A 24074-nucleotide genomic window follows, 5' to 3' on the forward strand; every position below is an offset into this window, starting at 1 on the left:
CACGCTTAACATGCACTTACTTTCACTGCAGAGAGTTGTGGACGCAGCCCAGCACATCACAGACACCAGCCTCCCCTCCTTAGACGCTATCTTTACCTTTTGCTGTCTTGGTGAAGCAGCCGGCATGATCAAAGACCCCACCCACCCGGGACATTCTCTCTTCTCTCCTCTTCCATTGGGTAGAAGATACAGGAGCCTGAGGGCACGTACCACCAGACTTAAGGACAGCTTCTACCCCACTGCGATAAGACTATTGAACGGTTCCCTTATACGATGAGATGGACTCTAGACCTCACGATCTACCTTGTTGTGACCTTGCACCTTATTGCACTGCACTTTCTCTGTAGCTGTGACACTTTACTCTGTACTGTTATTGTTTTACCTGTACTACCTCAATGCACTCTGTACTAACTCAATGTAACTGCACTGTGTAATGAATTGATCTGTACGATCGGTTTGAAAGACAAGTTTTTCACTGGACCTCGGTACAAGTGACAATAATAAACCAACACCAACACCCTTCCCACCCCTCACACACACCCACCGCCCAGTGGTGCCGGCGGCCAGGAGTGTGCGCAGGCGCATTTGCAGCTGCCCCCCGGCGGTCCTCCCAAGGCCGGCTCCTCCGCCTTCCCGCCGTCCTCTCGGACGGTGTCATGGCGTCGGACGGGGAGGTTGTGAGGCGCGTGTGTGAGACGGAGCGCTGCGAGCGGGAGGCGCGGCTGCAGTGTCCCACCTGCATCAAGCTCGGCATCCACGGCTCCTTCTTCTGCTCGCAGGTAACCCGCCGGGCCCACGCCGGCTGCCGAGGGGGGCCGGGGCTTGGGGGTTCGGTGCGGGAGCTTTGAATGGGATGGTCATTGAAGGCGGTGACTGGGCTCCAGAGACCCCGCCCTCACCCGGGGCCCCGGACCCTGGATCCCGACCCGGGGCCCCGGACCCTGGATCCCGCCCCCTCCCCCGACCCGAGGCCCCGGACCCTGGATCCCGCCCCCTCCCCCGACCCGGGGCCCCGGACCCTGGATCCCGCCCCCGACCCGGGGCCCCGGACCCTGGATCCCGCCCCCGACCCGGGGCCCCGGACCCTGGATCCCGCCCCCTCCCCCCCGACCCGGGGCCCCGGACCCTGGATCCCGCCCCCTCCCCCCCCGACCCGGGGCCCCGGACCCTGGATCCCGCCCCCCCCCCCCCCCGACCCGGGGCCCCGGCCCCTGGATCCCGCCCCCTCCCCCCCGACCCGGGGCCCCGGACCCTGGATCCCGCCCCCGACCCCCCGACCCGGGGCCCCGGACCCTGGATCCCGCCCCCTCCCCCCCCGACCCGGGGCCCCGGACCCTGGATCCCGCCCCCGACCCCCCGACCCGGGGCCCCGGACCCTGGATCCCGCCCCCTCCCCCCCGACCCGGGGCCCCGGACCCTGGATCCCGCCCCCTCCCCCCCGACCCGGGGCCCCGGACCCTGGATCCCGCCCCCTCCCCCCCCGACCCGGGGCCCCGGACCCTGGATCCCGCCCCCTCCCCCCCCCGACCCGGGGCCCCGGACCCTGGATCCCGCCCCCTCCCCCCCGACCCGGGGCCCCGGACCCTGGATCCCGCCCCCTCCCCCCCGACCCGGGGCCCCGGACCCTGGATCCCGCCCCCTCCCCCCCCGACCCGGGGCCCCGGACCCTGGATCCCGCCCCCTCCCCCCCCGACCCGGGGCCCCGGACCCTGGATCCCGCCCCCTCCCCCCCCGACCCGGGGCCCCGGACCCTGGATCCCGCCCCCGACCCGGGGCCCCGGACCCTGGATCCCGCCCCCTCCCCCCCCGACCCGGGGCCCCGGACCCTGGATCCCGCCCCCTCCCCCCCCCGACCCGGGGCCCCGGACCCTGGATCCCGCCCCCTCCCCCCCCGACCCGGGGCCCCGGACCCTGGATCCCGCCCCCTCCCCCCCCGACCCGGGGCCCCGGACCCTGGATCCCGCCCCCTCCCCCCCCGACCCGGGGCCCCGGACCCTGGATCCCCGACCCGGGGCCCCGGACCCTGGATCCCCGACCCGGGGCCCCGGACCCTGGATCCCGCCCCCCCGCCCGGGACCTTCGCCCTCAGACTGGACACTGGACCTGGGACCCTCAGACCCCAGACCCAGCCTTCAGACCCTGGACCGGACCCCAGACACTGGTCCCTGCTCAGAAATCTGGATCCTACCCTCAAACCTCCGAATTTCACCTGGCACACGGCTCTGCCCGCACCACTGCTCCATACCCTACCCTTGCACCTACATTCCCTTTCCCCAAACTTTCCATACCCTGGCATCTGCTCTCACGCACCTGTCGCCACCTTCTGCCCTGACTCGTACATTCAGCCAACTCTTTCGATCAGCTTTACCCCATCTCGCAACTCTACCTAGATGCCTACCTCTACAGCCTCACTCCATGTCGTTCACCAATCTACTTACGTACATCCTCTGCCTGCCCTCCATACACCAACCCACTCCTGCCTGCTCCCTCCACCCATTTTGCCTATTCCATCCCACATGTATCCCCTTCCTCACAGTCAGTTTTATCTGGTAGCCCATTATCAAGGTTGACCTTCTTCCATACTGGTTTATGAGTTGACTGGTGAAGCCAGTGTGGAAACTGCAGACTCTTCCACAGATGGGGCAGCTGGCTGGTGATGTGAGGGGCTTCCTTCTGCCATTCATGGAGGGATTTCATGTGCTCCAGAATTTTGGACTAGAGGTTGTAGGTGCCGTCCTGAATGCTTCTCCTCCACTTTGAGGAGTCATGGGCCAGGAATCCCTCAAGAGTCGGTGAGGATGCTCATTTTATTTCCAAGGAGGCTTTGAACACACCTTTGAATCTTTTCCTCTGTCCACCTTGTAATTTCATCCTGTGACAAATTGGAATGGTGTGCCTGTTTTGGAAGTCTGACGTTGGGTTTGTAAGTGATGGCAAATGAGTGTAGCTATTGCCTTAATAATGGCAATATTTCAGGGATTGGACATTGTTGTTGGATTGCTTCACCTTCCAGTGAATATGGAGGATTTTATGAAGACAGTGTTGGTGGTATTTTACAGTGCTTTGACATGTAGGTAGTCCAGATCTTGGAAGCGTAAAAGAGAGCATAGAAACTCTGCTGCCTGGTGTATCGTGAATTTTGTGCCAGGTCTTGATTTTCAATGCACCTTTCCAGCATGTAAAAATAATTCCCGCTTCCTCTTCAACATTCATTCCAACTCCCTAGCTGTCACAATCAGCCCCTTCAACAATCATTTCCACTCTGCTCCACACATCCACCCTGCTCATATATTTTCCTCTGTCATCAACTCTCCCCCTTGCCTCCCCAATCATTCCTGACCCTACATAGCTCGTAAGCATATGGGTCAATTAAAACTCTCAACATTGAGGTTGATTTGTGTTAAAGAAGGGGATTAGGAATTTGGAACCATGACAGGTAAAAGGTCTGATACTGGCAGATGCTGTGATCTGTTTGAATGATAGAACAGCCTCCAAACTGACTGGCCTCCTCATTGGTGAGCTTTAGCTTAACCTTTGCATAATATTAGATATTTACTGAGAAAGAGCAGGAATTCGGAACGACATTTATTTCATCAATGAGTCACCAAGGTCAGTTGCAGTGCTGCCTGGCTCATCAATAATACAACACAGACTTTAAGCTGTTTACAAATTCTAATTGCATTATACCCACATCAGCAAAGCTCTCAGACTAAAGTGCTGCCTTGAACAGATTGTCAAACACTTGTGCTGTCTTCTGATTCCTGTTTCAAAAAGTTTGAATTTTTAGTTACCCCAGTGAACTTGATGGAGGTGTTGTAATGTGGGTGAGTAATGTGTAGGAATTGAGGTATGTAGAGTATGCATGTTGTTTGATATCGAAGTAAAGAAACATTTCTCTTTAATAATGGATTACAGGGAAATGTTTGAGTAACTTTGCTATTTAATAACTTGCAAGTGTGAAAAAATAGATGTGTGCATTATTCATTTTACATTGACAGGGAATAAGCTATCATCTTGGTAAGAGATTACATTTATAGCACAAGTGTGTGGGTTCTGTTCATTTATTATACTAGCTTTGTTTTTTTTGACTGTTTGGGGCACAGTATTAGGAGGATATTTCAAAAAAAGATTTGGGGGATATACTGTCCGCTCTTTCCCCTCAATATTTATTCCCATTCCTCTGCACAATCCACAATCACCCTTGTCTCATTTCCCTCAATAATCATCTCCACCTGTCTATTGGAAGAGTGTCCTTCTCATTTGCTTTGTGCTGACAAATTCTCGCCACTGAGGGATTGCCATACAAGTCATTTACCTTTTGGGAATTGCTTGTATTTTCTTCCTTTCCTTTTAGTTGTCCTTGATCTACTTCTGGAATATTTAAATGTATTAATTTCCTAGAGGCTGCACTCCTAGGTGCCAAAACCTTGTCTTGAGGCAATTGACTTGAACGTTATTTTCACATCACTGTTTGTAACTAAATATTTCCGTTTAAAAAAAGTCCTTATTATTGCCCCTTTTGGTCACAAGTAACAATTTTCCCTCTTTATTTGCTAAGATATCAATGTCCCTGTTCACTGTTGTTTATGTAGAGTATCCTCAGTTGCAGATTTCCTGTGCAAATTGTATCATGGAATTGCCTGCACTGAACTCTGCTTTTCATTAACAAAGCTTTTAGTCACTTGACTTGTGGCTTGGTATCATATTTTGTTTGCCAACAACCCCATGAAGCATCTTGGGACATCTAACTACATTAAATGTGGTATGAATCCATGTGGCTACATCTTGATTCCCTTCCACAAATATGTACTTTGGTCTTTGTTGTGTCCCTTATTTATTATTGGCTACTTGTATTTGTGTCCCCTCTTTGCCTCATGAACAAAATTGTTTCTAATACTCTAGAGCTTTTCTTTGGGGGTGTGGTGAAGATCAGACCTTTTTAATGATGTAGGATAGTCAACTCTGTACTTACAATTATGTTGAATTTTTAATGCAATTGAAAGTAACCAAGTAGTTCACAAGAATATTATTAAACCAATTTAAGAATATAGAACAGTACAGCACAGGAACATGCCCTTCAGCCCACCATGTCTGCCAATCATGATGCCAATCCAAACTAATCCCTGCTCATGGTCGATATCCCTCCATTCCCTCCCTGTTCATGGGCCTGTCTAAATGCCTCTTAAACGTTGCCTCTTAAATCTGCTTCCACCTCGTCCCCTGGCAGTGAGTTCCAGGGACATACCACTTTCTGTTTTAAAAAAAACTCACCTTGTGAATCTCCTTTAAACTTTCCCCTCTCACATTAAAGTTATGCCCTCTAGTATTTGACATTTCCATCCTGGAAAAAGACTGATTGTTTACCCGATCTATGCCCCTCATAATTTTATATACTTCTATCAGGTGGCCCCTCAGCTTCTGATGCTCCAGTGAAAACAATCCAAGTTTGTCCAACTTGTTCTTGTAACTAACACTGTCTAATCCAGGCAACATTCCAGTGAACCTCTTCTGCACCCTTTCCAAAGCCTCTACATCCTTCCTGTAATGTGGCATCCAGAACTGCACACAGTACGCCAAATGTGTTCTCACCAAAGTTTTACATAGCTGTAATATGACTTCCAAACTTTTATACTCAATGCCCTGACTGACAAGTATGCCATACACCACCTTTACCATTCTATCTACTTCTGTTGCCACTTTCATGGGCCTTGCACTTGAACCCCAAGATCCTTCTGTACATCAATGCTGCTAAGCGTCTGGCCATTCACTGCCAACATTCCTCTTGCATTTGACCTTTCAAGGTGCAACACCTCACATTTGGTCGGATGAAGCTCAATCTGCCATTTCTCCACCCATATTTCCAACTGATCTCTATCCTGTGTTTTATGACACCCTTCCTCATTATCCAGAACTCTGCCAATTTTTGTATTGCCTACAAACTTACTAATTAGTCCACCTACAGTTTCGTTCCTAATTCCTGCGCAACACCATTGGTCACAGACCTCCAGTCAGAATCATGCTCCTCCACCACGGCCTTCTGTCTTGTATGGTCAAGCCAATTTTAAATCCAATCTGCCAAGTTTTCATGGATCTCATGGGCCTTAATCTTCCAGATCAACATACCATGGGCGACCTTGATGAATGCTTTACTAAAGTCCATTCAAAGAATTTCCACTGCCATACCCTCAATAATCATCATTGTCACCTCCTCAAAAAAAAATCAATCAAGTTTGTAAGGCAATACCTCCCCAGCAAAATTCCATGCTGACTATCTCTAACATGTCTATGCTTTTCCAGACTATCTCTAACATGCTGACTATCTCTAACATGTCTATGCTTTTCCAGAGTAGATCCTATCCCCAAGAATCTTCTCCAATAATTTCCCAACTATCTGTTTTTTTTTCCCTATTGCTGTCCTTAATCAAAGGAAAAACATTATCCTGCAGTCCTCTGGGACCTCGCCTATGGCTAAAGATGATACAAAGATTTCAGTCAAGGTCCCAACCATTTCCTCTATTGCTTCTCTCAGCAACCTGGGATAGATCCCATTAGGCTCTAGGGACATATCCACCTTAATGTTCTTCAAAAGACTCCTCAATATCAACAAGCCCTAGAATATCAACATACTACTCTCTGATCTCACTATCTTCCATGTCCTTCCCATTTGTTAATGTCACTTAGGCAGAGATTGGGACTGTGGCAGAAGAGCTTGGGCAAAGAGGTAAGTTTTCAGGATCACCTTCAAGGAGGAAAGCAAGGCAAAGAGACTCGAGGAGGGAAATCCAGAATGTGAATACTCCTGCTTGTGCTGATTAGATGTGAGGGTGATGAGGCCAGACACCGAGGGAGCTTACAGTACTGGAGTAGTTTATTGGGGTGTTGCTTAACTGCTGAACATTCAATAACATTCTCAACATGTAAGCTAGTTTTTAGTTGTCAGAATTGTCTACCATCTTATTTTATTTTGTCACTGATCATTTTATCTCATTAACACAAGGCCCCAATTATACGTGGCAGATTTGGCTGTAAGTGGTATGTGGAATCTAGTTGTTGCCTTTTATCTCCCATTTTCTGTACATTTTTATTTTTGTGCTATTTACAAAGATGTAAATTTCTAATTGACAAGCAATAATTGTTAACCAAACCGGTTATGAAATTTGAGGTTTAGGCAGATATTTGCATAAAGAATAATTATTGGTCATTTATTATAAATTTTAGGACTTTGGAAGATTTAGGTTACCATTTTTTTTCTCTTGTGGGTTGTGGTCTTTGTTGACATGGTCAGCGTTTTAAGTCTATCCTTGCTGTACTTGAAAGGTTGATGGTGAACCAACTTTTTGAACTGCTACAGTCTTTATGACATTGGTACACTCAGTGGGTTGTTTGGTAGGACATTCCAAGATTTTGAACCAGTGATACTGAAGGAACAATGATGTACTTCCAAGTCAGAATGATATGTTTCTTTGTGGGAAACTTGCAAGTTGTATTGTTTCCCTATACATCTGCATGGTGGAGTATGGGGTAGGAAGATGTTGATGAGAAATATGTTGTTTCACTGCATTTTGTTGATGGCACACACTGCAGCCACAATGTGCTTGTGGTAGAGGGAGTATAAATTCAAGACAGATGTCATTCAGGTGTGTTGTTTTATCCAAGATGGTGTTGAGTTTTGGTGGAGAAGCACTTGTGAAACAAATGGCAAGCATTTCATTACACTCCTAGCTTGTGTCTGGTAGATGCTGGAAAGGTTTAGGGGAATGGAGACTGTTCTCCTCCCCCTAGATATTAAACTTGTGGGATTCAATTTTGCTAATGCCTTTGATTATCAAGGAAAGATAGTTAGATTCTCTCGTTGGAGCCAATGATTGCCCAGCATTAACAGATTTGAAGTCTAACATTGGAAGAGTAAGTAATGTATGAATCAAAGAGTTGATAGACAACAGAAGCAGTATTAAGTAAACTGAATTAGTACTGTTCATTAGTATCTGGATGAGCAATAAAAATGTTCATACCATGTTGCCCATAATATATTTCTTAAAATATACTTGATAAGTGACATTTTTGAGATGGTTTCTGGGAGAAATGGTAAGAATATATAGATTAGACAAGATCTGTGAAATTGAACTTCTTGATGTACTGGAGGTCTTGCCAGACCAGTTAGTTAGTGCGTTGTTGTTTTGGCTATGCTGAAATGAATTTTACAATTTGAGGATAATGCACCATTGAATACAGAGATATCACATATAAGGACGAAAGTAAGGAAGAACTTCAGATAATGGCAGACCTTGCACCCATGCTGAATGTAAATCAGGCAAACAGATTTATGCAGTGAAAAGGACGGGGAGTGGATCATTAGAATATTCTTAGCATGTACTATTCATTTAATTGACCTTTAGGAGGCAAAGTGGGGGTGCCTACCTATAATGACTAACAATGGGACTAGTCATTCAGGCGAGGGACAATTCTAAATCTGATACCTGGTCTGGATTCCATTAAAATAATATCAGCTTATTGAGTGATATTACTGTTACCTCTAACTGAAGTTATGTGTTAGATTCCATCTGTAAATCTGAGCTTAAAATTGTAGACTGATGCAGCAGTATAAATTTGAAAGTGCTGTGTTTTGGATGAAGCATTAATCCAAGGCCATTGTTGCCCCTCTGGACCATGCAGAGGGCTTATTCCTGCTATTTTGAACAATATTTTCCCCTCATTCAGAATTACTAGAACAGTACATCTGATCCTTATTGGATTGCTGTTTTTAAGAACTTGCTGTGAGAATATTGACTGCTGCATTTCCTATTTGATACTTAATTGTCTGTAAAGCAGTAAGGTACATACTGAGGTTGTGAAAGGTTATGAACATCAGTCTGCCTTCCTGCTTGTGATTGCAGTTCACTTCAGTTGTGGAGATGTTGGTGAAATCATACACAAATCACCACACCAAGCAAGGTGATTGGTCAGGCACGTGTTGTTCTTTGAAAGGACATCTGTGTTTTGTTCCACACCATTGCCTTTTGTCCGTAACCCGTACTTTACAGTAGCTGGCCAACTGCCACTCATTTAAAATTATTGATGGAATCGGACTCCACTGCTTTTTAAGCTAAAGTGTTTGTGATCCTGACAACTTTCTGAATGACAAACATTCCCTTCTGGATCTTTGGTCAAAGATTGTGAATCATTAACTACTTATTAGAGAAAATAGCTTTTCTCTATTTCAAAAGCTCTCAGAACCTTGAAGACCTGGAGAGAACTTTTATTTACACATTATCCTGTGGCATCTTGAGGTAGTTTGCAACCAACAAAATGCTTTGAAGTCACTGTTGTAATTTAGAGAAAAGGGCAACATCTTTGTGCACAGCAAGGTCTCACAAGGTGTTCTGTGTATTGACCAGATAATCTATTTTGTTCAATTTTGATGAGGGAGTGTTGTAGAACAGAGGGACCTAGAGTTCCCTGAAAGTGGCGTCACAGGTAGGGTGGTGAAGAAGGCACTTGGCACGCCGGCCTTCATCAGTCAGGGTATCCAGTATAGGAATCGGGATGTTATGTTGCAGTTGTACAAGATGTTGGTGAGGCCGCCCTTGGAGTATTGTGTACAGATTTGGTCACCCTGTTATAGGAAAGATGTCATTAAGCTGGAAAGAATGCAAAGAAGATTTACAAGAATGTTCAGGACTTGAGGCCTGAGTTAAAGGGAGAGGTTGGGCAGACTAGGACTTTATTCCTTGGAGGGTAGGAGACTGAGGGGCTATAGCGGTTTATAAAATCATGAGGTGCATAGATAAGGTGAATGCACAGTCTTTTTCCCAGGGAAAGTGAATCAAAAACTAGGGGGCATAGGTTTACGGTGAGAGGGGAAAGATTTAAAAGGGACCTGAGGGGCAGCCTATTCATGCAGAGGGTGGTGGGTGTATGGAACGAAGTGGTTGAGGCAGGTTAATGACAACATTTGGACATGGATAGGGATATGGGCCAAACGTGGGCAAATGGGACTAGCTTAGATGGGCATCTTGGTCGGCATGGACAAGTTGGGCAGAAGGGACTGTTTCCGTGCTGTATGACTATATGATAAATATTGGCCAAGACCAGAGACAGCTTCAAAATATTAGCAAGGAGTCCACTTGAGAGAGCATATTGGCCACAGTTAAATGTTTTATCTGAATACAGCACTTCTGATGGTGCAATATGCCCTTAGCACTTGGAGTGTTAGCTTTGGTTTTTGTGCTTTGGTTTCAGGAGTGAGACTTGAATCCACAACCTTCTGGCTCACTGTCAAGAATGCTGCCACTGAGCCACAGCTGACACTGAGAGTAGAATTTGCACTTTCTTGGAGTCGGTGTTTGCTAAAGTTAATTGGAGGTCCCCTCTAAATTATTCTCTCAAGAACTGAATTGTTTTTCGAAATGTATGGTTGATCAATAAAACACAGTCTATTTTTAACCAAAATACAACTTAACAATTATAAGTGCAATATTGTAAATTAATATTTTGACAGAATTGTGCATAAACATCATGCCATCCTATTTAGAACTTTGTACCTAGCATTACTTCCCCTGAAATAAGCACTTTTTACCCTATGCAAAGGTTGAGAATCCATTTTAGTATCACATATTGCAATTTAGCACTTAGCAGTGCCACCATAAATCTGACGAGCAATTGCCAGTGCTAATATTGTAGGAAATGTGATCAGCTCTTGAGCAGTTTATTAAAGCATTTGTTGACATCAATCTCCACTGCTTAATAAATGAAGTTCATTTCCAAAATTCCTCACCCCATACTAATAAATCTAAGCATTAATGACTCCACAGTCCTTGCATAAACAAGGGTCAAGTAAATTGTGGTAATGCTGGTGGGGTAATTGGTTCGTCAAGGGATCAGTGAATAAACTGTACAATGTTGCAAAATCTTATGGCATGATGTGATTTCAGCAGTGGCTGTCCCAGTGATTTATGGAAGGCACCTGTTCACTACATCATGGAAATACCAGTGATGACATTTGAACTAAGTGCCCCCATGCAGGGAAGGAAAAGGTGCTTAATTTGCAAAACTAATGATGCTGTTAAAGGCTTTACTGCTCGTGTAGTAAAGCTGTCAAGTGAAGTTAACTTTTATTAAAGCAGCATTTCAATTAAAAATGTTATAGTTTTGAGAACTTTATGCAGCTCAGTTTCCACAGTATATTTTTGTAAATATGAATAGCCCCTTTGATCTGATGTTTCTTTGGTGATCAGTTGTTAAGATTAATTGATGTCAAAAATGAGCAGTTACCTTGCTCAGAATAATCTGTAATTCTGTGCAAAACTGCCTTCTTATCTGAAGAATGTTGATTACAAACCCAAACAGAAATTATTAGATTAAATCAACCAGTATATATTAAGGGGTGATAGTTTCCAAATGTGACTGCCATTTGAACTGTATTTTAAGTGGAAATTCGCATCAAATTTGAAAATTTTAACCTGGAATTGTTTGTGTTTGGCAATGTATGGCCGAAACAGCTTTTACCAGTTTAAAATCAACTTGGATGTTTGGAGGTTTGCTTTGTAAAGTTGATTGCCTGAATGGTCAAGGGTGAGTAATAAACTCAGGAGCTGCTAGTCTGGACAACACCACATTTACACTGTATTTCAAATTGCGACTGTATATTTTTTCCTCTTCTGCTTTATGTTAAATTAGACTTTATTTGTCAAATTTTTCAGGAGTGCTTCAAAGGAAGTTGGTCAACTCATAAGCTGCTTCATAAGAAAGCCAGTAAGTACTTTGTAGGGACCGCCCGCGACTAACACGTGGTAAGATGATAATGCCGCCCAAGTCTGACTGTTGTGCCAGTGTCAAATTGAAAACACGTCTGTCACAGATCATGTAAGCTTTGACGATTGTACTTTTAATATCAGTTTTTTATCCTTTTTTTCATCTGCATGGTTCCATTTGTCTCAAGTTGCAGCTGAATAATTGTGGAATACCAATGAAATGAGTGCAAAAGAGGTAGATGAGCCTTCAATGAAAAAAAACAAAGATGTTGGGGGGGGGGGGGGGTTGCGTGAAAAAAGCATAGCAAGTGATTTTTGGATATGCCAAGCCAGTCAGTCAAACAATTCTGGAAGTTCAGCTAGTGGTTATAATACAGGAAACAAACTAGGAATGAGATGCATAACAATTTTAACTGATACTGGTTGTAAAACTAAATATTAGTCCAAGGCAGATTTCCCCAACTTAAAAATGCTGATTCAGTGGGCAGGGGCTCTGTTTAACGTCATACCTGAAGTCTAGCACCTAACAGTGCAGCACTCTGTTATTGTAGAGTCATTGAGCACTACAGCATGGATACAGGCCCTTCGGCCCAACCAGTCCATGCCGACCACGGTGCCCACTCATTTAGTCCCAATTTCCTGCGTTCGGCCCATATCCCTTTAAGCCCCGCCCCTCCATGTACCTGCCCAAGTGCTTCTTAACTGACACTATTGTACCTGCCTCACCCACTTCTTGTGGCAGCTTGTTCCATATACTCGCCAGCCTCTGCGTGAAAAAGTTGCCCCTTAGCTTCCTTTTAAATCTTTCCCCTCTCACCCTAAATCTATGCCCCCCTTATTTTGGACTCCCCTTCCCTGGGGAAAAGACTGTTACCATCCACTTTATTAATGCCTTTCATAATTTTAAACACTTCGATAAGATCACCCCTCATTCTCCTACCCTCCAAGGGGTCAAGACCCAGCCTGGCCAACCTCTCCCTATAACTCAACATCCTCGTAAATCTTTTCTGCACTCTGTTGCAGAGTAGTTTTTGTGTTCAAGATTCGGGTGAACCCACAACTTTTTGACAGCATCCATGAAGAGAAAATGAGAGAGAGAGAGAGTAAATTTCCAGATCAATGACTGAATGTTTAATTCTGTCTGTCTCTTTCACTCTTCATCAATGCTGGATTGGCATGCTTTCTCAGCATTTTCTATTTTTACTTCAGGCTTCCTGCATCTGTAGATTTTTGCTTTCCCACAACTTTTTTGTTTTCAAAGTAAAAGTGCAACACCCTGAGCTAGAGCTGAAACATAACAGAAATTTTCACTGTATGTTTTATCTAACATTCAGGTTGTTGTTTGGCACGCAGTAGGAAAGTTGTAATTATTCCAATTGGGCATTTTAGAAACTCGGTAATCCTCTTGCTCATTGATAGGCACCCTTTCTTTGAAACCTGTCTGGGTAGCGTCAGTCTACTTCTTAATAGGCAGTTGTGTTGGAGGTATACGCTTCTAATTCACCGTTAATGACACACAGAAGGGTCTGTGGATGATTGATGTGGCAAATAGGAAAATTGTCACGGTGGTGCAATTGAAAATGCAACACACTAAGTCTTTGTTATGTTCATGGGATAGGGGCACAGACTTCCCACGGATAACAGAAAACACATTTGCCACTAAACACTCTCCTTTGTATCCAATACCCCCATCTAAAAAATAAATATCCTTTATAATGTTCTAAAGACATTATCATGCATTAATAAGCACATAAAAATATTTAAATACATAAAAGGGAATGTTATTAGGTAATAAACTCCTTCCATTTAATGCATTGATACTTGCAAGCAGTACTGGGTTTTAAAATTACACGGTGTAACTGTGTAAACAAAGACCCTCTCTATTAGAAGAACACACAGCAAAGAGCCACTTGACACAAGTGGTCTGGAAACGGATCATTCGTATTTGTACAGACCGATTGGTTCCTCAACATATATATATGTATATAGATGTGTTTATTCATAAAAAATTGAAATGGGACCTGGGGCAGACCTTGCAAGAACACAGAGGGCAAATCAGTGGGTAACAAGGACCAAGTGTAATGCAGGGTCTTGACCAAAAAGTCAACAATCCCTTTGCCTCCACAAATGCTGCTTGACCTGCTAGGTTCTTCCAGCAGTTTATTTTTTGCTCCAGATTCCAGCATCTGCAGTCTTTTGTGTTTCCAAGTGTAGTGTGGTTGGGCCTGAGGTACATTTTTGGGAGATGTGTTTGAAGTTTCTTTATTTTCTATGCTTCCAGCTCTTCCTGAAATGGAAAGTGTTCCATTTCCTCAGCAGATTTAAATTTATTTTTCTCAACTACATTCCATTTTCTCAAAGCTTGTGATCTTATCAGCAGGATCGCCTCCTTTCATTCCAATTAGTTGTCCCTTCTGTCATAGAACCAAACTTAGCATGTGCAGCATTTGTTTGCTACTCTAATTTATGATGCAGATATTTAGTGAGCAACAAAAGCAAGCTTTCTTTTCCTTATCTTAGCAACAGTGCCAGATTAAGCATCAGTGCCTTTAGAAGTTATGGGAAAAGTGTAATGGCTGATACTTGTTTCTTTTTAAAAAAAAGTAATCTTGCAGTTGAAATTACTACTTTAATTAACTAACGAAGAAAATTAACATAGAAAATTATTCTCAAATACTGTGTTGCAGGAATTGCAGCAGGTCAGTCACTAAATTGTAACCTGTTTTTCACTTTAGAAAATGAAAAGTCTAAAGAAGAATCTTCTAAGTCTGAGAAAGGTGAAGTTAATACAGATCCCTGGCCTGGATATCGATACACAGGGAAACTGAGGCCGCACTACCCATTGGTATGTCTATTACTGGCTTCTTTCGTTCTATAAAACGAGCTGAAAGGGACGTTTGTTGGATAATTGGCTCCTCAAGTTAAAGTGGATGATGAACTTGTGGGATTTGAGCACTGGAGGAACATGGAAGGAGAGCATTTGGTGCATTTGCTGGATGCAAGAAAGAACAGCTATGCTCAATTTACCATTCCCTCATACTCATGTATCTGTCCAACTCCCTTTTAAAATTATTTATGGAATCCTTCCAAGTGTACCATTCCACTGAAAACTGCAGAAATCTGTAGCTCTGTAACAGGCCACTCTGCCCATTTGGTTTATTCTGGCATTTATGTTCCAGTCTTTCTCCCACTTTCTCTCAGTTCACCCTCGGTCCCCCTCTCCTTCAAATGCATATCTAAGCTTTATTGTTGTAACATCTTCCACATTCTTGCCACTCTTCAGGTAAAGAAGCTACTTCTGAATATCCTGTTTGGCTACCTTTTAAAATGATTGTGGTTTTGCTCTTCCCCCACAATAGGAGACATTTGTCTATTCCCTTATCAAAGCCTTGCAGAATCTTAGACCTAGTCGGTCACTTCTCAGCATTTACTTTCAAGCAAGAAACAAAAAGTTAGCTTATTCTTTACTGATAACCATGCATTGGAATTGGTTTATTATTGTCACATGCACTGAGAAACAGTCAAAAACTTAGTTTTGCATGCCATCCATAGAGATTGTTTCAAAGCGTAAGTACATCAAGGTAGTACGGGAAAAGCAACGTTACAGAATGCAGAATATAGCATTACAGTTACAGAGAAAGTGCAGTGCAGATAGACAATAAGGTGCAAGGCCATGACGAAGTAGATTGTGAGGTCAAGAGTTCATCTGTGAGGTCAAGAGTTCATCTGTAACGTACAAGAGGTCCATTCAATAGTCTTGTAACAGTGAGATAGAAGCTGTCGTTGAGCCTAGTGGTGCATGTTTTCAAGCTTTTGTATCTTCTGCCCGATGGAAGGGGGGAGAAGTGAGAATGTCCAAGGTGGGCCTAACCTCATGCATTTCTGCAAAGGTGTTTGTGAATCTTTAGTACCACTGTTAGTGATTTATACATATATTTGTACTCTGCACCTCATTTCTCAACCTTGTTTAGATTCCACTTTTCACATAATCTTATTTTCCTTGCAAGGATGTAATACTCTTTCACCCATGTTAAAATAGGTTTGCTAATTATAATCCCATTCTTCAAGATTATTAATGTCAACATGCAAATTGCTGTGCTCCTCCTAGGTATTGACTTTTTTTTACTTCATCTACCAATCCCCATTGCCTGCTTCCCTTTATACAGATTGCAAAGCGGAGGAGCCCAAATCTGAATCTTGGAACACCATAGCAAGCCAGTTTCCAGTACAAAAAAAAAGTCCACTCGAACCTTCTTCTTCATCTGAATCAATTTCATTTCCATACCAGCAATTTTCCTTTTATTTCCATTAACTTCTATCTTATTACAATGCCTCCTGTCTGTGACTTTCTTGATGTAGCTTCTGAAAGTCTGTATATTTAATGTCTACTGCTTAACCTTCAAGCTTCCTAATGACTTGAACAATTCAATCAAGTGTTTCGGTTACAGATTTTAATAAATCCAACCAGGCTGTCCTTTAATAAACCATATCTTTCCAAATTAAAGTATTTTTTTGTTTCCCTGATAAGAGTGTAACAGCTTCTTCACCATCAATGTTTGCCTGACTTGGATGAATCCCTGTACTCTTTCCTGAACAGTGGAATAATATTATACTATAATAATAGTACAGCACAGTAGTGTAGTGATTAGCGTAATGCTTTACAGCGCCAGCGACCCGGTTTCAATTTCGGCCACTGTCTGTATGGAGTTTGTACGTTCTCCCTGTGTCTGCGTAGGTTTCCTCCGGGTGCTCCGGTTTCCTTCCACTTTCCAAAGACGCACAAGTTAGGAAACTATGGGCATGCTACGTTGGCACCAGAAGCGTGGCAACACTTGCAGGCTGCCCCCAGAGCACTCTATACAAAAGATGCATTTCACTGTGTGTTTTGATGTACATGTGACTAATAAAGATCTTATCTTATTAACAATCCTCCAGTCTTTAGCCAGTACTGTACTGAATAAGGGATTGAAAGATTGCAGGGATTGTCCGTGCAGTTTCTACAGTTGCTTCTTTCTACAGCTAACACTCACTCTGTTTGGATCAAGCACAATGCAAGCATTCAGTGATTGTTTTTAGAATGACTTCCCCATCTAGTATTATAGAATTATAATACTTATTGTCTGCCTACACTACACTTTCTCTATAACTGTAACACTTTATTCTGCAGATGCAAGAAGGACTACAGATGCTGGAAATCTGGAGCAACACACAAAATGCTGGAGGAACTCAGCGTGTCAGGCAGCACCTATGGAGAGAAATGGACAGTGGACTGCAAGTCCCGAAGAAGGGTCTCGACCCAAAATGTCAACTGTCCATTTCCCTGTGTAGATGCTGCCTGATACACTTTATTTTGCATTCTGCTATTGTTTTCCCTTGTACTACCTTGCTGTACTGATGTGATGAAAGGATCTGTATGGATGGCATGCAAAGCAAGTTTTTCAGTGTACCTCGGTACATGTGACAAAAATAAACCAATTTTACAGAAAGTTTTGACTCTGAAGGAAGTCATTTGGCCTGTTGTGTTATCCCCAGATGGAAAATGAACAACCAAGCACAATGCCATCTGCCAAGATTGGTCTGTAGTCTTGTTCACAGCCTACATAGATATTCAACTTCTTAAATGTGATAAGGATTTTCGCATCTATCATCCTTTGAGACACCAATTTCCAGGCCACTGCCTCTTCTGGTGGGGGGGGGGGGGTGTGGGGGAGGTGGTAAAATTGCTTGTCCCCTCTTCTAATCTTTCTGTCAGTTATGTTAAATCTATGTCCCTGGCTTTTGATCCCTTTGCCAGGAAAATAGGCCTTGCTATCTAGTCTGTCTGAGCCCCTGATAGATGTATATGCCTCACTTGTGTGGAAGAATTTGTCCATGCATACCCTCTCTTTTTAATGTTGAGTCTTCAAAGAGAGGAGGGAAAGGAAATGTAGCCCTTTTGTGTAAACCACAGGAAAAGAACACAAAATAAACTCAGTAAGGCTGTGAGGAGCAGGATCAGGGCATTCAGCACTCGCGTCTATTCCCCACTTTGTTACGTCGTGGATATCGTACTTTTGTCTCAAAATTCAGCAATAGTTAATACTCCTGTCCTAGTAAAAAAAATCTCTTGCTCTCAACTTGATGTGCATTCAGTTTGTTGGGAGAGAAAATTCCCGATTTCCTCCAGCTGTTGTGTGAAGAAGCGCTTTGTACACCACTCCAGCCGATCGTGTAATTTTGTTATATTCCTTTGTTCCGGACTTTTCCATTCTTGACAGTAAAGGAAATATTTCAATAACATAGAATTATTGTAAAGTTTTTGGAAATTGTAAGAACTGCTAATGTTTTTTATTTTGTTTTTCATAGACTTCCATGAGATCTGTTCCAAGTTACATCCAGGGGCCTGATTATGCCAATCATCCATTAGGTATTGTGACATTCACTTGCAACGATCATCAATGAATATTTGTATTACATGAGACCTTGATTTGACTGAAACCTACAGTCTGTTATTCACAGTTGTTTGGAGGTCCTTTGCTTCTAATTAAGGTTAGAGATTTTGTCACTTTAAATGTTGAAGGTTATCACTAGCCTCAGGTTTTGTGTATAATGGCTCAGTAACAACAATAAATCAGAATCTGGTTTATTATCACTGACTTGTATGATGTGAAATTTGTTGTTTTGTGGCAGCAGAACAGTGCAAAGGCATAAAAATTATTATGCATTACAAAAATAAATAGTGCATAAAAAAGGAATAATGAGATAGTGTTCATGGACCATTCAGAAATCTGATGGCGGAGGGGAAGAAGCTGTTCCTGAATCGTTGAGTGTAGGTCTGCAGGCTCCTGTACCTCCTCCCTGATGGTAGTAATGAGAAGAGGGCATGTCCCAGATAGTGAAGGTCCTTAGTGATGGATGCCGCCGCCTTGAAGCCCTGCCTCTTGAAGATGTCCTCGATGGTGGGGAGTGTTGTGTCCATGATGGAGCTGGCTGAGTCTGCAACCCTGTGCAGCCTCTTGTGATCCAGTGCATTGGAGCCTCCACGCCAGGCAGTGATGCAGCCAGGCAGAATGCCCTCCACTGTACATCTATCAAAATTTGTAAGAGCCTTTGGTGACATACCAAATCTCCTCAAACACCTAATGAAGTAGAGCACCTGGCGTGCCTTCTTTGTGATTGCACCAATGTGTTGGGCCCAGGATAGATTCTCCGAGACGTTTACACCCAGGAACTTGAAGCTGTTCACCCTTTCCACCACTGAACCCTCAATGAGGACTCGTGTGTTCTCCTGTCTTCCCCTTCCTGAAGTCCATAATCAACTCCTTGGTCTTGCAACACAACCTCGCATTCAACATCAGCAACACTACTCAACCAGTCGATCTATCTCACTTGCGGTGTTTCTTCAGATGGTGAAGAGGCAAGGGTGAATATTGTAGTGCAGGCACAAGAGACCAGGTGCTGGAATGTGGAGCTTTAAAACAAACTGCTGGAGGAACTCGGCGTCAGGCAGCATCTGTGGAGGTAAAGGGATGGTTGACGTTTCTGATGCAGAGTCTTGACCTGAAATGTCTACCATTCCTTTGCCTCCACAGATGCTGCCAGACCCCCTGAGTTCCTCCAGCAGTTTGTTTTTTTGCTGAATATTGTAGTGAAGCAGTATGTGTTGGGTGAGAACCCAGCTGGTCTGTGCTCATCTTTAAACATGAGATTCTTCTACCCTACATCATCTCACCGAGTAGCATAATCTTTTATTCCTTTCCCTTCATGTACCTCATCAAGCTTCTCAAATGCATCTTACTATTTGCCTCAAAGTGAGTCCTACGTTCTTCCTGCTCTTTGGGTAAAGGCTTCCTTAATTCCCTGTAAAAATGAAGTGTTGTCATTCTAATACTTGTGGTCCTCTGTTCTGGTTTTCTCCAGATATTGAAACATTTCAATGTCCAACCCCTTGAACCTCTTCATAATTTTTAACAACCTCCCTTAGGCCATCCCTCAGCAATTTTCTGCAGTAAGCTGTCCTTGCCTGTAGCATATAAATAAGGAGTAGAAGTAGGCCATTCAGCTTTCAAGCCTGCTCTACCATACTCCCTCTGACTATAACCTCAACTGCACGTTCCTTTCAACCTCTGGTAACCTTTTGCTCCTTTGTCTATCTGCTTCTGCCTTAAAACTACTCAAAGACTTTGCCTGCACTGGCCTTTGAGGAAGAAAGTACCAAAGGCTCTGCCATGGACCCCTCTTACTATAGAGGAGCCGCACAGCAGAGCAGCTGGTAGAGCTGCTGTCTCAGCTCCAGTGAACTCGGTTGATTCCTGACCTCCAGACCCGTGTGTGTGAGGTTTGCACATTTTCCTAGTGGATGTGTGGATTTTCTCCCGCGTCCCAGATTTGTGCTGGTTGGTAGGTTAATTGGCCTCAGTAAATTGTCCCCAGTGTGTAATTGAGTTGTAGATTGTGGGGGGAAGTTGATGGGAATGTGGGGAGAATAAAATGGGATTAGTGTAGGACTGTCTAAGTGGATGCATGATGGTCGACACAAATTTGGCAGCTTGTTTCCGTTTTCTTTGCCTCTGACTCTATACCTAACTCCTGAGAGAAAGAAAATTGCCTCATGAGAGCATAAGAAATAGGAGCAAGAGTCGGCCATCTGGCCCGTCGAGCCTGCTCCGCCATTCAATAAGATCATGGCTGATCTGGCCGTGGACTCAGATCCAGCTAACAGCCTTTTCCTCATGACTCTTAGTTCCCCTACTATGTAAAAATCTAACTGTCTTGAATATATTTAATAAAGTAGCCTCTACTGCTTTCCTGAGCAAAGAATTCCACAGATTCACTACTCTCTGGGAAAAGCCGTTTCTCCTCATCTCCATCCTCAATCTGTTCCCCTGAATCTTGAGGCTAGGTCCCCTAGTTCTAGTCTCACCTACCAGTGGAAACAACTTTCCTTGCTCTATCTTATCTATCCCTTTCATAATTTTACATGTTTCTATAAGATCCCCTCTCATTCTTCTGAATTCCAGCGAGTATAATCCCAGGCGACTCAGTCTCTCCTCATAGGCTAACCCCCTCATCTCCAGAATCAACCTGGTGAACCTCCTCTGCACCACCTCCAGAACCAGTCTATTTTTCCTCAAGTAAGGAGACCAGAACTGCACGCAGTACTCCAGGTGCGGCCTCACCAGTACCCTGTACAGTTGCAGCATAACCTCCCTGCTCTTAAATTCAATCCCTCTAGCAATGAAGGCCAACATTCCATTTGCCTTCTTGATAACCTGTTGCAGCTGCAAACTAACATTTTGCGATTCATGCACAAGCAGTTCCAAGTCCTTCTGCACAACAGCATGCTGCAATCTTTAACCATTTAAATAATAATCTGATCTTCTAGTTTTCCTTCCAAAGTGGATAACCTCATCTCTGTCTTAAATGAGTGATCCTTTATTTTTCAAATGGTGACCCCTAGTTTTAGGTTCTCCCACAAGAGGAAGCTTCTCTCCACATCTAACCTTTTAAGAGCCCTCAGGGTTTTGTGTTTCAATCCAAGAACCCCCAACCTTCCAAATTTCAATGGATATAAACCTAGCCTGTCCACCCTTTCTTCATTTTAAAAAAAACCTTCCCATTCCAGTTATTTCAGAGTTCTGAAGAAAGGTCTTTGACCTGAAATGTTAACCCTATTTCTCTTACCGCAGAAGCTGCCTGACCTGAGTTTTCCAGCATTTTGTTTTTTCTTCATACTATTGTGTGTAGTTCCTCTAGCGATAACCAGAAATATTCTGTTAACTTTCCTCATTTCTTCTGTACCTGGGGACCAGCCTTTTGCAAATTATACAAAAAGACACCTGACCATATCAGCATCCCAGAGCTCTGTGTACTTTTGCTGTTTAGAGAATATGCTTTGTTTTCTTTTCAGTCTTTATTAACAGTTGTAACCTCTGATAGTTGTAAATCTTCATTATATCCACTTCAGTGCCTCTACGTCCTTTTCATAATATAGCAACCTGGACTGTGTGTAGTTCTCCAACTGTGGTACATACAAAGATTCTTTATATTTTCCAATCTTAATGCTCTGGAAATTAAACTAGTGGCTTGTTTGCATTTTTTAAGTGGCCTTGGCAGTGGGTTTGAAAATAGTTTGCCTTATCTTTCTTGCTGCTTTTCACCCAGCCTAACCTTGAACACTATTTAGGCTAGTGTGCAGTATGAAATCGAGTCTATTGGAATCGTACGTTAATTTGTTTTCCCTCTGTCTTTCAAGGTGTTTCTGAATCTGAACAGTCCTTAAAGGGAACATCTCAAATCAAAATTTTGCCTCCAGAGGATATAGAAGCAATGCGGGCAGTATGTCGAGTGAGTTGTGAAACTTCATTTTGTCTTTTAAGATGCCGGAATGAGAATACTGTACCGTCCCTTTCGGTCTTGCAATCCTAAATCAGAATATAGATTCACATATGGTCACTATTTTGTGGAATCCTCAAAATGAGTTAACTGTATAATGCTATGCTGCCATTCCTGAAATCCCACCGTGAAGGGTTATGAAGTTCTTTAACTAGAGTAGGAGAGACTTGGACTCTGATGAACTTCATTATATCCTCTCTAATAATTTTCGTTTTTTTTGGCAGTTTTAACATTCTAATAGGTCCCAAGGCAATTACCAGGAATGTTATTAAACAAAACTTGACACTAAATCACATAAGAAGCTGTTTGGTGTTGAAAAGCTGGGTCAAAGTAGTAGGTTTTAAGGAGGAGAAAGAAGTAGAGAGTTAAAGAGCTTTAGGGAGCGACTTGAAAGCTTCACAGGGGATTGAGCCAGTGTTTGAAACCTTGTTTCACGATGGCAGCCAGATGCAGACACTTAAAGTGCAGGTCACCCCCTTCCAAGAGGCATTTGTGTCCAAAAATTGTGTGTTGATTTTGTTACCAAATCATAATACAGTCCTTGTGTTGGTGCTTGTTAATTACAAACAGGACTCCCTACTACACACATTTATCTATTTGAAAGTTGTTGCTGCTGGAAATTCACAAGTAAACCATTACTAGAAATCATGTGAATTTTTTTCATGCTGTTGCATCAAAAACAAATTAAACACTGGTTTCCACCTTGCCAAGGAGAAATCGGATAATATGCCATGTTTGTTGGCATATCAGGATTATGAGCACAGGTTTGACCAATTAGTCGACGAATTTTTTTCCATTAAAATGAATAATAGCTAACATATGACATTATGCAAGAATCAGGTGGGCTAGTTCTACATGCTACATCATATATTGCCTTAAAGCAGTTAAGCATCAAAGATGTTTCACGGAGCTTTTGTGCTTATTAATTTCACCTGTGTTGCAGCTAGCCCGGGAGGTTCTAGATGTTGCTTCAATGATGGTTCGGCCAGGAGTCACAACTGAAGAGATTGATCATGCTGTTCATATGGTATGGAACTTTTATATGTTGGGGGGGGGGGGGTGGTGGGAACAATAGAAAGTGGCCAAAATTGAGTTAACTTTGGCCCAAACTCTTCACCTATTAGTTTCACCCTTGGCTTTTTCACCTTACCATTGAGTTAGCACTTGGAGGCCAAACTTTGTTCTGATCTAAAAGCAAAATATTGTAGATGCTGCAAATCTGAAATCAAAGCAAAGGAAGTAGGAAATGCTCCAAGGGCCAAGGAGAGCGAGAGGCACAGTTAACGTTTCAGGTTGATAATCTTCTGTCAGGCATTAACTTGAAATGTGTAACGTTTCCCTCATCACAGAAGCAGCCTGACTTGCTGAGTGTCGCTTTCATTTTGTGCTGATCTGCAGGATAGAATAATATATTTTTGGTGAAAATCTGGTTCTTTATAACTTTCACCTTGCACTATCATGTTCAACCCAAACCCAAAGAATATTTCTAATGATATTGTGAAGCACTTTCAGGGTGTGGACAGAATAATGCTGACAAATACATTGATGGAATTTGCCATCATTAAACCACTAACCTCTTCACATTGTAGTATGGTTTCCTGCTACTATGGTTTCCTGCTACTTAAATGCCCACACTTCAAACAATTTTATTGTTTCTCTTATCCAAAGCATTGTATGTGGCTAATGATTAATATCTGTTGAAGGTAAAACATCATCAATAATTGCATCTTCAGTGTTCCACTCATTTTGGAAAGACGTACTTGTATTTCCTCACTGGTTAAGATGCGCCACATGCAAACACAAAGATATGTAAATAACACCTTATTAATGTTGTACTTAATCTTTTGTGTACAAACCTTCTTGAACCCCTCTGGTTGTGGAACTACTCTCTGTAAACAGGCTGTGGTACAATAGAGCTATGCATAAGGAACGTTCTTATGAATTGCTGGC

The 24074-nt window shown here is 43.4% G+C and overlaps 1 protein-coding gene across 2 annotated transcripts in view; it reads left to right on the forward strand.

The window, feature by feature from the left end:
- The first annotated feature begins 647 nt into the window (after window positions 1-647).
- metap1 (methionyl aminopeptidase 1) overlaps window positions 648-24074 on the forward strand; it is a 34779-nt gene continuing 11352 nt past the window's right edge. The window contains exons 1-6 of one of the 2 annotated variants that reach the window (XM_052010279.1): window positions 648-779; window positions 11700-11751; window positions 14486-14595; window positions 18096-18156; window positions 21985-22076; window positions 23068-23151. In XM_052010279.1, coding sequence (XP_051866239.1) covers window positions 657-779; window positions 11700-11751; window positions 14486-14595; window positions 18096-18156; window positions 21985-22076; window positions 23068-23151 — 522 coding nt within the window. In that variant the 5' untranslated portion in view covers window positions 648-656. Of the gene's footprint in view, window positions 780-3730; window positions 3825-11699; window positions 11752-14485; window positions 14596-18095; window positions 18157-21984; window positions 22077-23067; window positions 23152-24074 lie in introns of those variants that run through there. The other variant, XM_052010280.1, reaches the window with a different exon arrangement.

The sequence above is a fragment of the Pristis pectinata genome, chromosome 2, assembly GCF_009764475.1.
Source record: "Pristis pectinata isolate sPriPec2 chromosome 2, sPriPec2.1.pri, whole genome shotgun sequence".
Classification (NCBI taxonomy): Eukaryota; Metazoa; Chordata; class Chondrichthyes; order Rhinopristiformes; family Pristidae; genus Pristis; species Pristis pectinata.